At 34.5% G+C, this 16,252-nt stretch overlaps 1 protein-coding gene and 2 pseudogenes across 1 annotated transcript; 1 reads left to right on the top strand and 2 right to left on the bottom strand.

The window, feature by feature from the left end:
- LOC113780564 overlaps positions 1–4,169 on the top strand; it is a 12,336-nt pseudogene extending 8,167 nt beyond the window's left edge.
- Positions 4,170–7,005: 2,836 nt separating this feature from the next.
- Positions 7,006–11,875, bottom strand: LOC113780565 (viridiflorene synthase-like). The gene is made up of 7 exons (XM_027326357.1): positions 11,756–11,875; positions 11,023–11,296; positions 10,544–10,916; positions 9,923–10,141; positions 8,911–9,145; positions 8,097–8,342; positions 7,006–7,296 (listed from the first exon to the last, which is right to left on the bottom strand). The coding sequence occupies exons 1-7, from the start codon at positions 11,873–11,875 to the stop codon at positions 7,006–7,008; spliced, it is 1,758 nt and encodes a 585-aa protein (XP_027182158.1).
- A 445-nt stretch (positions 11,876–12,320) lies between these two features.
- On the bottom strand, positions 12,321–12,966 carry LOC113779948 (annotated as a pseudogene).
- Positions 12,967–16,252: the final 3,286 nt, after the last annotated feature.

Raw genomic sequence — 16,252 nt, forward strand, 5'->3', positions numbered from 1 at the left:
TTCCTTATTTCGCACGTACTAGGATTTTAACTTATGATTCACTCACTTATTATTATCACTTCTATTCACACACTTTTTCTTATATAAAACTCACTCTTAACCACCAAATCTAGTACACATACCTCACCAAGTGATCACACGGCCAAAATACGCAAAAAATCATAATTTACCCGAACTATAAAACTAAGGGTAAAACTCTTAAATTTCTTATTCATTATAACTATTGAGGGAGTGAATGCATAGTAAACCTATCCTAACGTAATGGATTCCAACTGAAAGGAAATTTGTAAGAAAAACATGAGAGATTTTACAACTCCATAGATCATCAACTTAATGTAATCCAACAATCCATCAAACTTAATTACCCCTCACGAGCCTACTAACCACCCACCTATTAAAATTACTTATCATAAAGCATGCATTGTCATACATAAACTCAATTAAACAAAAACATTTTTGTCACAAGTAAAACTAGGGTTTTTGATTAAAATTTAAGGTTTCTAGTCTTTTAAAACAAAACAAGGTTTTAGAACAAAACAAAATAAATAAACCTTAATATCCTCTTTGAAAACAATATCCTAAAATTCGGTGTATCACATCAACACCCTTTTGCAGCCTAGCTTCAGAAGGTTTGGTTCTATCAGAGGATTCAGCAATGGATCATCAACCCTCGTAGATTTTGGGTGAACATAATGCCAGATGCCCTCAACATAGGCCTTCGCCTGTAATTTCGTTAGCTCAATACTGATTAGATCTTTCCCCAAAAAATAAGGACAATTGAGAAAAATTGCATCAAGATTGAAGCCGTCTAGTATCTCCAGCCAAACCCTTGACGCCATGTTATGTGCTAAGTTGCCACTAGCACTAGCCCCATCAAAAGACACCCTATCAAAGCCAGCATAATCCATAAGCCATACCTCAAGACCCTCGCCATTCGAATGAGAGGCAACCCATTTGACTACAATCTAAGAATCTTCATAAGCAATAGGCAGAGGGTGCTTAGGGATGAGCCGATAGTTAATTGAAACTGCTACAACACCAGCTTCTGCAACTATTGCATTAAGGTGTGCGTGATATGTAGGAGAGAAGACAGATTTGATCAAAAAGCCTCCACCATGTAAGTAGATCAGAAGAGTAAGTTTTGTATCTCCAAACCTATTCCAACAAAATCACACCATTTAAATTGTATAGAACAGCCAACTTTGTGGGGAAACAATAATATCAACATTAAATTGCGCTAACAGAGTATCCAATTTTGGAATGGAAACATTTAGTTGACAATAGAAACTGCGATTTTGTAAAGCAAATCATACCATTAAAAAAAAGAATGAAATCTCACCTTAAGTTGAACCACCAAAAATAGCTTCACCAAAGAATCATACTGAAATTCAAAATACAATGGCAATACAAATAAGTATTTACCGGAAGACGAAAGGAACATAACGGAAGAATGTGAAGGGGCAGACATTTGAATAATTGAAGCTGAAACTAATGCTCAGTCATAAATTCCTTAATAAACCACGTTGTCCTTATTTTAATTGAGATGAAAGTGACGTTTGAAGTTCTTCAAATTATAATAGTAAAACAACAGTAATAATTGATATAAATCAAAATGAATGTCTCTACAAGGATATTTAAGTAATTGCACTAATAAAGAAGCTATTATGAGTTGTACCTGTTGTAGAAAAGATGACCAAATAATCTCACATTCCCAAACTACCCAAACCTTTGAACAAATCATCACTGCATCTTTTAAAACACAAGGACATTTCAGTAAACACAATAATACACATGCTATCTAAAGTAGTACCCAATGCTATAACTACACTCAAAACAACCTCACAATCCCAAAATATCCCTACTCTTGCGGTTGAAATCCAAAGCCATTCTTTGACCCAAACTCATTCCTATATAGTATAAGGATATATATAACGTAATACAAGTTGTGAGAACCATGATATTAACATACGGTTGTCACTTTTTAAACTTTCTATTGGACCCTTAATTATAAAATTAGAGTGGTTCCAACTTATCAGAAACAAAGTTAGTAAAAAAGAAAAAAAAATCTCCTTCTAAAACTGAATGCCGCCATCTTCAACTGCATACTAACGAAACTACCACTCAATTCATAGTTATACGTCATTAAACTTCTCCCATTATTCAATCTTCATTTTCTACCATCTGTACACAATCATATAGTCTATTAAATAACTTAAAACAAGTTCTAAATAATTACCTATTTATGCCAACATGTTATATTAGATTTATAAATTAATTTTCTATACTTGACACCATACATATCGTTATCATTGGACACATAACAATTCATTTGAATTTAAATTTAAAATCTAAAATTTTCTTATGTATCACGTATTCAATTGTAATAGTGTATATAGTTTCACTGTACATAAGACTAACTCTAGATTTATTGCTTAAATATAAAATCAATTTTCATAAAAATAATTTAGATGAATATATTAGTTTTATTTGGTGCTCACATCCAAGTGTCCATTGAGTACGAGTTTTGAAAGTCTTTACACTATAGTTACAAGCATCCGGAATAGAATAGTCATGGGCGACGTACGCGCCTGCTCTTTTCTCTCAATTTGAGAAACAGATTTACAAATTAAGACAAAAAGAATCGGGAGACATCTGTATCACACAGTAACTTATCAGAGTCTCCGTCAATCTTAGTTTTCTCTAATTAATTGCTATGTTTTCAGAACCAGACCGGGTATCGACTCGGTCGAGCTTAGGGGTCAATGGGTTCAATCGGGTTCGATTGGGGTTGAACCGGATGACTTCATAAACAAAAATTATTTAAAAATTAAAATATTATATGTAAAATACCTAATAACATGTTAATATTAATAAAGGTATAGTCATATATATATATTTGATGTTTCAAATATATTTAACAAGAAAATACAAAGAAATTAGAACAATCAAGTAGCAATTTATATTATTTAATAAGCATTAACAAGTTTAGAATTAAAATTATGAACTTAATTGAAAAATAACACCAAACTTTAAGACAACAATTGTAAAGTATGAAATATTTGAGGTATATTAATAATTTTTAACAACCTAGGAGTCAAAACATAATATTAAAAATATTTTGCCTTTCAAAAAAAGTAAAAAAAAAAAAAGAGTCTCTTGATTGATTCTTGTTGGTGGGATGGGACCGCGCGGTGGTGGATGGTGGGACCCGAGTGTATTGGCTGGAAATGTGGCACATGGTCAACGGCTTTGGGTTTGGCAGGTTCTCTACATCTGGTTCTTATTTTTTCGGTGGGATGGGACCGCGCGGTGGTGGATGGTGGGACCCGAGTGTATTGGCTGGAAATGTGGCACATGGTCAACGGCTTTGGGTTTGGCAGGTTCTCTACATCTGGTTCTTATTTTTTCGGTCAAATCGGGTCAAATTCGGTCAAACCTGATTTTTGACCTGGTTTGACCGAGTTTTAAAATTTTCGATTTTTAGAGTTAATTCGGACCGGATAATTGGACAATTCTCGGTTCGATCGGTCGGACCGACGGGTCTGATTCGAGTTTAAAAATAGAGATTAATTGTCAGCAACACTAATTATGACGTTGGAAAATTCGCACAAGTCTATTGGCCGGTGTTATGTCAAAAATACTACAAAGATTGAAAGCATACCACCATGCACTAGTCCTACAAATTAGTACGTCAATTATTTACCATAATGTATATGATACAAAAAGCTTAAAAAAAATATACTTTGGTATAGCGTGTAGTAGGCTGCAAATATTTGAAATAGTAATAGTATTTACCAATAGTTCACTTGACAAATGATATTGAGAAACGTCTAAACTTTTGAATTCAGCAAGTTTCTTGCCTTGACTATGCGTTTTTTGATCCCGCTATTTCTTATTGAAAATGTGCCTTCTGAGCCTTATGGGAATGCATTTTGTTTATTTTGGTTATATATCAATTAACCCTCTTGTAGTTTATGAAAATTACTCAATATCTCTTCTCTAGTTCTTGCAATGTTTATAACATGTCCTGTAAAGGATTTTTTGTGTCATATTCAAAGAAGTATCCCATACAAAATGTGAACTTGCTTGAAATAAGATTAAACACCATAAATATATCTATTCAGATGTTTCTTTGCTTTGATCTAACAGGGAAGCGTGAATGTCCTTAATTATTGAGTCACTATCCGAGAAGATCTCTTCCGTGCTATTAATCAACTATATAATTGAGGATGCATCTCCCACCAATATGAGAGTAGGAATCATCAGCATCTTAGCAAATAGAGTCGCTTCCCTCACTTCAGCAAGTTCAACACTGACTAGACCTTCCATTCTTTTTAGAGCAGATCACGAAAAATATCAATAAACTATACACTAGTACTTGTTCAGTTCATTAAATTACTTTGTTAGCCAAAAATGTTACTGAACTAATCAAATTGCATGTTTTGTAGCATTCAGCGTAATTTCACCATGAAGACAATCGGAATGGACATCACGGGATCTGTAGGCATAGGGTTTGAAGGACAAAATGATCTAAAAACTTTGAGTAATCTAAAGAAGCCACAATGGTAGTGCCACAATAGCTAAACTTCTTGGCTATTCACTCTTCTTCTCCTAAAATTTATCTACAACTGCTGGATCCTCAAGCTTTCCACTCCACCTCTACTGCTCTGCTTACTCCACCTCTACTGCTCTGCTTAATGCCCCAATTATCACCACCACTATTATAAACACTATGTTTTACCTTCTCCCTCCCACCTATCTTCACCGCTCCGTTCCTTTCACTCGGTACCTCCTATTATGCCAGTAACCCATGAACTTCTCGCCCCCTCCATTAGAAGATTCTCCTCCCCCTTCCTCTCTATTTGGGATAAAGCCTACATCTCTAGTTGTTTTAGCCTCTTCTTCTCCATCGTAAGAGTCACATCACTTACTTTATAGTTTTTCATGTCCTCCAAAAATGCAAGACTTATAATTTTCTAAGTAGATCTAGAAATCAAATGAAAGATGTGATTGATGAATTTTCTTCCTCTCTTCTCCCAAAATTTTCTACAGTGAGTTCTTTTTTTATACTTTTTTTCTTTCTATCTCCTTTCTCATATGATTTAATGAATGAATTCCAACTTTGAATGGCTTAGCTCTACATATGTAAGCCTGATACAAGGCAAGATTGGTTGATATTATAAAGACAAGAATGTAAGACACAGGAGGGACACCAAAAGCTTTGAGAGAAGAACTTCTTGACTTAGTCGGTGGTGTTGTGAATCAAGATGGTGAGTAGAAAGACGGAAAAATTTTTGGTTTCTAGGTATTAAATTTGCATTGATGATGTGGCAAATTTTGGGTCACTTGGTCTACAGGTGGAGCTGTAAATTGGGTCTATTCAAGTATTTACATAGACAAAAGTTAGCCAAAAAGATGAACCAACGATTATATCCCTCCAAAATCAAGCCTACAAGTGGAGATAAAAGAATTCCGTTTGTCTTAACGATTTAATTACACGGAATGCTACAAAGCATGTATTTTGGTTAGTTTACTGACATTTTTAGCTAACACATTAAATTAGTGACTTGAACAAGTACAAGTGTATTGTTTGGTGATATATTACACGATTTGCTCTTCAACGATAAACTGACCATCATAACTACGGATGACCACACCAATACCAAAACCTTGCTTAATAGTAGAAATGGAAGTGTCAAAATTGACCTTATAGTGGGGAGCAGGACGCATTGACCAGGGTAGGGATGAACTTTGAGAAAGGGCTAACAAAGAGCAAGCGTTTGCTTCTTTGAAAGCTGCCTGGTGCTGGAGAGCAAAACTAACAATGGTCAAAGGTTCTCGAACTTTACCATTAAACATTTCATCATTTCTGTTACTCCATATTTCATAATAGAGTACCAAAAAGTTCGCTATCCTTTGATGGCAAAGATCTAAGAATTTCCGTCACCCAAATGTCAGGTCCAGATTGGAGACATGCATTAATTTGCCTATCCAGAAAAGTACGAGCCCAATATTTGCACCGAGATAGGGCAGTCAAATAGAAGATGAGATAGATCTCCGCGTGGATTTTTGCAAAGAGCACATTTGTAATCAGCAGAAATCTTCTATTATGGAGGATTTCAGGCGTAGGCAAGGAATTATGACATATACGCCATGGAAGATGCTTGGTCTTGTTGGGAATTTTAAGAGACCAGATTTTCTTCCAAATATTATCTCTTCCCGAACTTGAGTTTGGTAGTTCTATTATTCAGATGTTTCTTAGTATATAACAGATGATTAGCCTTCTAATATTTATGCAGTATATAATAAATCTTTTATACTTTGAATATTGAAAAAATTTAACAGCTAATCTTTAAACTTATATGACGAATGTTTACCTAATTGTAATCACGAAACATAATTGCAAAATACACAAGTTATTTATAAGTACATAAGTTATTTCGTAGAATTAAGGATGGCAAAATTTTAAAGTTGAGAATAGAAAATTGCAACTGAGCTGCTAAGTTCCGAGGGTTTACCGAATTTAATCAATAAATTCACTCTAAGTTTAAACTCTTCATCCCAATTGAATGAATCAAAGACACAACGATACTAAAGATGCCAATAATATGTTAAAGTTCACTATTTTTTGCTAGCAATTAATATCTAATCTAAGGCAATAAATTTAAAGGCAATCATTTATAATATCAAATTTGTATCACTACAGTATTGAAAATATGATTAGTTAATTAGTGATACGATCAATATACATATGTGTGTGCAGAAACATATAAAAAGACAGAATGATCTTTTATTCAACTTAGTAATTTGTCAAAACAAACACGTTATTAAAAGTTTCAAAAAGGGGAAAAAAAGGAGATACAGAACGTGCAATGCATGTAATCCCAGACTAGTTATACTTAAATACAGGAGTGGGCAAAATAGAAAAACATACTTTACTAACTGATACTGCCTGCATTCATAGGGCCAATCCCTTGAAGACATCAACATGCACCACTGCCATCCTCAAATAGACATGAAATCCACAAGCATTGCCCTTATATGGTCTTCAATGGCATGTGGCTGAGTGAATCCATCTATTCGGTGCTTGTAAACGGTTTCACTTACTCTTGTGATGTTGAGAAGCATTTTGAGAACATCCCTTGGAATGGGAGTAGGCCTCAAGCATTCCTCGTTCATAACCTTCCAAGTATCCTCCCACATCTCTCGAAACTTCCTGGCTGCCTCTTCCTCCGATACATTATAGTCCTTCATGTAGCATTCAAGCGCTGTGCCACTGCCCCTTTCTTTGTCGAACTTCAAATTCGAGGAGTTCAAACAGAAAACATGAAAACTCTAATAAAATGCAGCGAAAAAGTTTTGTTTAATGCCGAATTACTCACATAAAGTATGAAAGGGTATTAATCATTGGTAAAGCAGTAACTCGCCAAGTGAACTAAATTGTATTTCATTTTGTTCATGAGAAGCATCCCAGACTGAATGCATATGCATAGTCTATGCAGCGTTTGCACAGAAAATGAACAAGATCTAAAAACAAGTTTAATCTATGTGCATGTTCTGTGGTGTCGCAGTGGTGGCGTAAGACTTGGAATGAGGAGTTGCAGTGTTGGTGTAAGAATTGTAGGACTCAATCATTTGCTTAAAAATTCAAGAGGCTGGCTTTCACTATGACTGTCTACTTTCCATGGGTGTAATGGCTACTCTGGTCTATGCAATGCAGATGGCAGTTACATCTTGGAACAAGATTGCTCGCATCAGAGAGAATTGGGAGTTGGTTCTTGAGTGGGAATTGGATCAAAGTTGATTGTTATTGTTCTTTTTGTCCATTCTTTCAAATTTTGACTGTAGAGTGTATAGAAATAGTTTAGTCTAATGTAGATTGAGGATGGCTTCCTCTTCTGCAAAGCTCTCTTGGTAGATCTATCAATGAAAAAAGGATTTATTTTGCTCAAAAAAAAATGTGCATATTATGTTGGAAGTTTTGAACAAAACTAACAAGGCACGTAACATGACTATAACTTAATCCTATTTGGAAATTCTGTGAGTTATCTTAATCTAATTTTGATAACCAATTAACTGCTACAACAAATTCTGACCTTGTGACCTCCAAAATCATTCATCAATCGCATATGTGTTGAGTAAGCAGCCATAAGTTTTGGATTAGTTGACAGCCAGTTGATAACATCCTCTAAGGCACAATCCATGTACAAGAGAGCTGCTGATGATACAAGAATAGCTCCGATTGTGATCGCACCATTGCTCAGGTAATCAGCAAAAGAAGGCAATTTGTTTGTGAAGAACCACCTAGACTGAGTGAAGCTTGTCCTCATGTAATTTTTCCACTAATGAGGGCAAATGAACGCAGGGAAATATTGATTAGTACTCCATGTATTGGCGGCCACGACAATTTGAAAATTAACAGGCAAATTAAGGTGTATGTTAACACAGTCCTTAAAATTAGCAACATGGTACCGTACATCGTCTATATACTTGTCGAATGCATAGGTTCTTTGCCTTTTAGCTAAATCTTCCCCGAGTTCCTTATTAAATTTCAGAAGTGTGGTGTAGGAAGTTCTGAGAGAAAATTCTAAAATTGTGATGGAAAAAAAAAATTATTCTACAAGGGGGGCAATTTTTGAACTTAGTTCTAGCATGAGGGTCTTCGCATTTATGAAATGCGAGTTCATAGACATCGCATTTCACAAATGCGAGGTTAGTGTTCCAGAAAAAATGAGAAATGCTTTGGAAAAAAGTAAAAAAGGCAACAGAAAGCTCGCAGATTTGGAATGCGAGGTGAGTACCTCGCATTTTTCGAATGCGAGGTACTCAATCTGAAACCCAATTCAAATATGTTTCGTAGCCTGCAGAAATTGGCTGTCACTTTCTCTTCTCTTTTGCTGAGGTAGACACCAGTCCAAGCATCTCAGTTGTCCGCCATTGCTGAGGTAATTCATTGATCTCATCTTCCACTGGAACTAACAGAGCTCTAAATTTGGGACATTGACAGCCTGTGCCTTCTTGTATTTGCTGCTTTTGATATTGAGCTAGCCTAATTCGGACACCTTGAGAATCTATCCTTGGGGATCTAGCTGAATTTCGGATGAAATCTCCAGCAACGGTTGACTGGCAGGCAGGCAGAATGTGGCTGGAAGAAATGATGCTTCCAGAGCTATTCATATTCAAGGTTTGGAAGTTGGGTTGCCGTCTAGTGTTTGTAAACTCTATTATATTGAAATACAATTTGCTTGAGCACAAAAATGCAGGATAACCCCAGACACAGAGTGTAACCCCAGATATGATTACGAGTAGAGAGAGCCATTTTGGGCCTTCGTTGTTATCAACAATTTCGTCCTCATTTCTCTGAAAACTCGAAGCAGGCGTGTATCACTCGCTTGATGAAGACCTTACCTCGCATTCCTTGAATGCGAGGTCTTCGACCTCTTTTTCTTTTTTTTTTTTTTGTATTTGTTTGTTGGAAAATTCAGGGAGAGTTCGCATTTGGTAAATGCGAGCTCAAGGAACTCGCATTTGATAAATGCGAACACCCCTTTTACAGAATCCCATACAAAAAATACCCCCTTTGTAGAATTTTTTTAAAAATCATCATAATATTAGAAATTTCTCGAAGTTCTGATGTAGTCCGAGAGTTGATCGACTCCACTGCTATCCCAGATTCCACTGCTATTCCACCTGCAAGCAAAGCAAAATTTCCTATATCAATGCACCTTACTGCCAAGAAGCAACGTCAAGCTAGAGAAGATTGTTTGGATAATCACCCTTTTATTATTTACTAGCTCATAGTAAGACAGCTTTTTAGTGCATTACTCAATTATTTTGGCTGGTATATGTAGTTTTTTCGAAGATGATATTCTTGGCAGCATGCTTGCTTCACTTGTGTGAGATGACTAACATAAAAGCCTACCTTTCCACGGAGCTTGTAAGAATTTGAAGTTCATCAAGAGTGCCATAAGCATCATAGATGTCATCGATCATTGTAAGAACGGCTCCTGCTTTCGCTGTAGTCATTCGAGCAAGAGAGTACTGAGGTTCATACAAGGCTCCAACAGCCCAGAAGTAGCATTCCACAAATCTGCTCCTTGCATATGGAAATTTCGATACACTCTCCAATTCCTTTCCCCACCTATACATTGTTACCATTTGTTAAAAAAAAAAAAGGTTGCACAATCATTCGTGAAGCATAGTCATATATGAAGGAATTTCATGTAATACTTCGGATAAAATTGCAAACGAGTGGCAGTTACATTGGCTAACTTTTATTATAAAATTCTAATAATTTGTAGGGCACCGTTCAACATAGAAAGGGAGTAGTAATATAAGATTTTTATATTAACAACCTGGACTAGGAAAGAAAATATTTTTTTTTGGCAATTTAAAATGTTATGGATATCATAGAATCCTACTAAGCTCCAAGCAAACCTAAAGCTGCATGTAAGTATAGTACTGTAAAATATAAATCTCTGCAGTTTAGTGTTGATAAACAAATCTTAGATCTGCCCATTGCAGAGCTAGTGTCTCGGTGCACCTTGTTATCTCACAAAGGTCTTCTTTATATGACATCTGCAACAAGTGGTAATCCAACTTGGCTAGCCTCAGCAATACTTTATTGTGAGATTCATCTTCCTCATAGATGGAGATGTAACGCCAGGCCTCGTATCTAGGGATGCCCTTATGCAACGGCTGCTCAAGGGCATATTTCACTTGTTTTGCAGGAGTAGAATCCAAATGGGGTCCTCCAGACGTCAGATGAGTGGTTGTGAAAGCAAGAGCTTCTTCTAAAATTTCGTCTCCATGTGTTCTAACATGACTAGCTTCATATAGACTCAACAAACCCCTTGTGTCATAGCATAAGGATTCCTTGAACTTACCCTCAGCATCAGTGAATTGGTCAAAGATGCCTGTTTGGAAATTATTTGGAAATATGTTAGAAAAATTAGGTGTTAAGGTTTACTAATAGGTGAGTCCACACTAAAAATTAGCAAATCTAATATGAAAGTTGCGTACCACAAGAGACATTGAAACCATGCTGTCTAAAAAGTCGGAATTGAAGCGCTGCACTAGATAAATCATAAGCTGAATACTCCCCAAAGTTGGTATACACATTAAAGAATTCTTGTAGTTGGTTTTCAATCTCGATATCAAAGTGATGCGGGACACCAAGTCGTTCTATTTTGTCTATAAAGTCGAATCTCTCCATCATGGTCTTTCCGGTTGCCAAAAGCGTGCTATTCACTTCTGCCTTCAACATTTCAATCTCTCTTTCATACATTTCATGTTCCTGAAAGCATCAGAAAAATATTTCTTTAGTCATATTGTCAAATTGATCGTTTTGATATTGCTGGGAAATGGAACAATTAGAAACTAAACAGGAGAAACAATGCCCTGAAATCTAAGGAAATGCAACAGTGTTACGGGTAAAAAAAAAAATTAGGGGATGAATCCTATATGAAGTCGGGGTAAGAACAACCAAGTATGACTAAGAAACAGCAAACCAAATATGATAAATCAAACCTCTAGTTCTACGAAAAATAGTAACTAATCTTTTTGTATTTTCCCCCCTCTTGATAGGAGGCTATAGAATTAATCAAGGGATAGCAATCATGCCAGAATTGATAGCGGATATTACTAAAGATCGTGAACTTGTGGGAGCGGATAAGAATATGGTTCCAACTTATAAAAGGAATAAATATTATATAAGCAAAAACATGAGGTTATAGGAGATGAAGGTAAGTATAACCTCCTTATCGGGAGTAAACGGAGCGATACGATCAGACCAAATGTTTTCCGGAAAGGCTGCTAACGGGCGGACGGTCTCTTGTAGGCTGTTTGAGTGGAAAGAAGCTTGAGTTGACGCCATATTCTTGGGGAAAATTAGGGTAGGACTACGATCAATTAAGTGTTGTATGCTGTGACTACTCTGATGATTAGCCAAGGAATTAGAGTACGTATTTATAGATCCAACCACCCAAGCAGTCGCTAGGAGCCAAGTAGAAAATTTTGCTCACATCATATATTTTCTTCTAAAAAGGAATGCTTGACGATAAAAGTAATAGTGAGAACCAAAAATCAATAATAAAAAAAGGATAAATACATTTTTTTTTTTAATATGGAAAACAAAAAGAAATTGAGCTGCTTTCAGCTTTATTTCATAAAGGAGTAATCATAATTATAGCACATTTTTCCAACTTTGAGCATATTCTTGTTGTGTTATTTTCCCTTTTCTCCATTAAATGGACTGAGTTGGATCCATGTGAGATATTAGGCATCAGCTCCATTTTTTTCTCCATAAGAAACACAATATATTTTTTGTTCTCTCTATGATTCAATTTTGTTTTTAACTTAACCAAACAGCTTAAAGCAAACCAAGCAAAAAAGGAAACACACCCTCAGTGTGTACTTCAATCTTGAAGAAAATATGTCGAAGAGTCCTTCACTAGCATTCATTATAATTAGTTGTAGGCAGTAGGATTTGCGTGGAGGTAAGCCTCAACACTCAACAGGCTTAACCATTCCCAAACCCTTCTCTTTTCCTCCCTTGAGGTGTTCCTCACTGATCTGAGCACCACCTTTGGGGTAGTATGTATTAGTGGTTTTGCAGATTGAACCTCCATCGGCAGAGGGTTCAAATTTGATGACACAACAGATTTTCTCGATTACATCGTTAAATCCATCAGCTTCAAGTACAGTATAACTGTATGTAAATTTTTCTTTGTCAATTCCATCAACTCTCTGTTTGGCAGTCTTAAGCTCGCCACCTTCAACAAATGTGGTCAACTTAATTGTGCCAACTCCACCATCTCCTTCAAGGATTTCGACACTCTTAACGCCCTGTGGCAAGATCTTGTGAAGATGCTTCTCTTCAAGGATGGTGGCCTTGAACAACCTTGCAGGAGGGATTGAGGAGGTGACCTCATAACTGGAAGTGACAGGGGCCATGATGGTTCAATTTGTTTCAATCCTTCTGTCGTTTGTTACTTTATTACATACCTCCCCTACGGCTTAGTAGTTAGTACTTTATTACATACCTCCCCTATGGCTTATAAACCTTTAAACAACTCTCTCAGAATTTAAGTTAAAGTAGTTAAAGTGTCACTGTTAAATTTTGTTAAAATTAATGGTCAACATAAAAAAAAAAAAAGATACCACATGAATAAGAAAACAAATAGTTTTGTAATATACTTCTACGACTGTCCACATCATTTGTAACTTTCTCTAATTCTTTTGTGTTCTTTTATTTCTCTAATTCTTTTATGAATTTTCACGTGCTTTTATACTTTTTGATGGATTTAATTGAATCTTATTTTAATGATGCAGGCCGTTCCCCAGATGTAGAGGTGTCAAAATGGGTGACTTGGGTGGGTTTGGGTTGGGTAAAATGGGTAATGGGTATAAATGAGTCAATTCATTTATACCCATTTAATTAGATGGGTATAAATGGGTAAGTCAAAAAATGAATTGGATAACCCAATTACCCATTTATAACCCATTTATTTTAACTTTTTGTAAATTCATTTAAATTCATTTTTGCAAACTAAGTTATCAATTTATACCACTCTTTGTACCCATCATTAGTTTTAAATATTTATTTATAATGTTCAATAAACTTAATTACCAATTTTTTTTCATTTATACTCTATGTCACAAAATTACCTATTATTTAATAATTGAATAATAAGAATATAAAAATTTGAACTAAGTACTATAAAAATTAATATAAAAATTTTGAACCCCTAACATTTTTTTCATATATAAATTTAAAATTTCATTTTAGAAAGATAAGAAAATAGGCTAAAATTTATCATAAATTAGTAATGCTGAAAAATGAGCAAGTTAACAAACTAAGAGAAAATAAAATAATAAGATAAAACCAACAAATAATAATAATAATAATAATAATAAAACAAAAGTAGTTAACATCATGATAAAATGAAAAATTTGAATAAAAAATGGGTGGGGGAAGAGAATTCTAAATGGGTTAATTGGGTTTGATGGGTTACCCAATAATACCCATTTATTAAATGGGTATTATTGGGTAACCCATTTATACCCATATACAAAAATTTAAGATACCCATACCCATCTATTCATGGGCGGGTATGGGTAAATTTAATTAAGTGGGTTGATTTGCCACCTCTACCCAGATGCGGCCCTCTCGTGTAAATGTTTGTAGAGCATTAAATAATATATTTTTCAACTTTACAAATAAAGCACAATAAATTTTACAACACGTGAAATAAGTGCTTCATAACTAGATCATCTCCTCCCTAAAAATAAAAAAAAAAATTTTTTGAACGAGCATGTAAAATTATATTTCTTTTTAATTTATTTTTATGAAAGAAATGCAAAATAAATAGATGGAGCACACGTACAACATGTGATTTATTTTGTTATTAGTTGGTATGATCAGTCATCTAGTCTTTACGTAGTTACAACTGAGTACTTTAAATTTGTTTTATATTTGTATGTTTATAATTTTTCTATAGTTTTTATAATCTCGTGATTCTTTTGTATGCCATATTAATAAATTTTCTTAATATATTATGCAATATTAGAGGCTAATTTGGCCAGAACTAAATACTTTAAGACTACACATGTTAAGATCCAAATATTCAAGATTAATTTAATCGAAATTCAATGTCTTAGGGTACATATATTTTGATCAAAGTGTCGCTGACAAATTTTATTCAACCCCCAAATATTAAGGACCAAATATGCCTACTTACCAAAAAATTAAAATTTCCGAAGAAAAGATTTGAACAAATCATGTGGATTCATTTATACATAAAAGAAAAGTAGAAAGAAACTAAAAATTCCAAATTAACGATGGGACCAAACAACTGCAAGGATAAGATATCTCCCGACGAAATCTTCTTTGTCTGTACAAATTAATTTCTATTGATTATTGCTTCTTTGGGTTTGATACACAAAAATAAGTTTAAAATTGGTAGAAATGTAGTTAAAAGTATAGTAAATTTATTCATAATATTAGTTCTGCAACTTTTAAATATGTTCATACTATTCACATACGGATTTATATGTATAATTTTGCCAAGTACATATTTTCACACTGAACTTTTAACTGTATTTGTGGAAAAAAAAAATCGTATAATATATCTGCGTATGATATCTATACCCATCCCATATTTTATTAACTATTCTGTAGTTACTAGTCCGAATTCATTTCTTCTTAAACATGTTTCCTTGCGTTCTTTTAATCATTATTATCTGTTTCCTTCTTTTTCCGATGCAGTAATCATGCGTGGTGTATTTTGGCAGGCTTCCATCTGCAGGTCAAATTACATTAGACATTCCTGTAGTGGGTCACAAAGGTAGTTTAATTGAAGCTAAAGCCTAAAGATGAGGATTTGGTGATTCAAGGATACAAGACAGAGATGATATTCGCTACATTTATTTGTATCTAGTGCATGTATTTGGTACTACTAGTGCAGTCTTTTAAATTTTTTTTTCAACAAACATTAGATATCATTTTATATATATATTCACTTGATATTACAAGGGCTTAATTACAAAAGAAAGACTCAGCCCTCCAGTCATTGCCGGCTGCCTCTACTAGCCAACTTGGGAAGTTGTTTTCCCGATCAATATCATTAACTAGCCTTGTTGCAAATTTTGCTAGCCTATGACTTCCTACATTAGCTGATCTAGGTACAAAAGAAACTGTGCAATGTTCAAAACTTTTCACTAGGTACTCAATGTCTTCCCGAATGGTTGCTATATGACCATCCTGTACATTGTTGCTGAAGATCATGTCAACTGCTACTTTACAATCTGACAGCACTTCTATCTTAATGTAGTATTGTTGCTGAAGATCATGTCAACTGCAGTCTTTTAATTCAATTAAATGATTATTGTTATCTAAAGTAATAAATGGTACTGTGAATGGTAACAGAATTTTAATGTAGGATGGATGCATACAGAACATTATATGGTATAATCTACTTTTTCAATTTCTTATTTGTCTGTTTTATTAGATTTAAGACTATTAAGATGGGTAGCAAAAATTACATTCTACATAATTAGGAAATTTATAAATTATAGAAAAAAAATTTCGCTTCTGGAATATATTATTCATGGATATAGCAGTCAATATAAACTCAATTATTTTAGAGTAAATCTTATATACACTGTCAGTCCTGGTGCAACCCAATGAGTACAAACAATTTCACAATGATGCACAAAGATATATCAAATTTAAGCACAATAAAGAAAACTT

The sequence above is a fragment of the Coffea eugenioides genome, chromosome 8 (assembly GCF_003713205.1).
Source record: "Coffea eugenioides isolate CCC68of chromosome 8, Ceug_1.0, whole genome shotgun sequence".
NCBI lineage: Eukaryota > Viridiplantae > Streptophyta > Magnoliopsida > Gentianales > Rubiaceae > Coffea > Coffea eugenioides.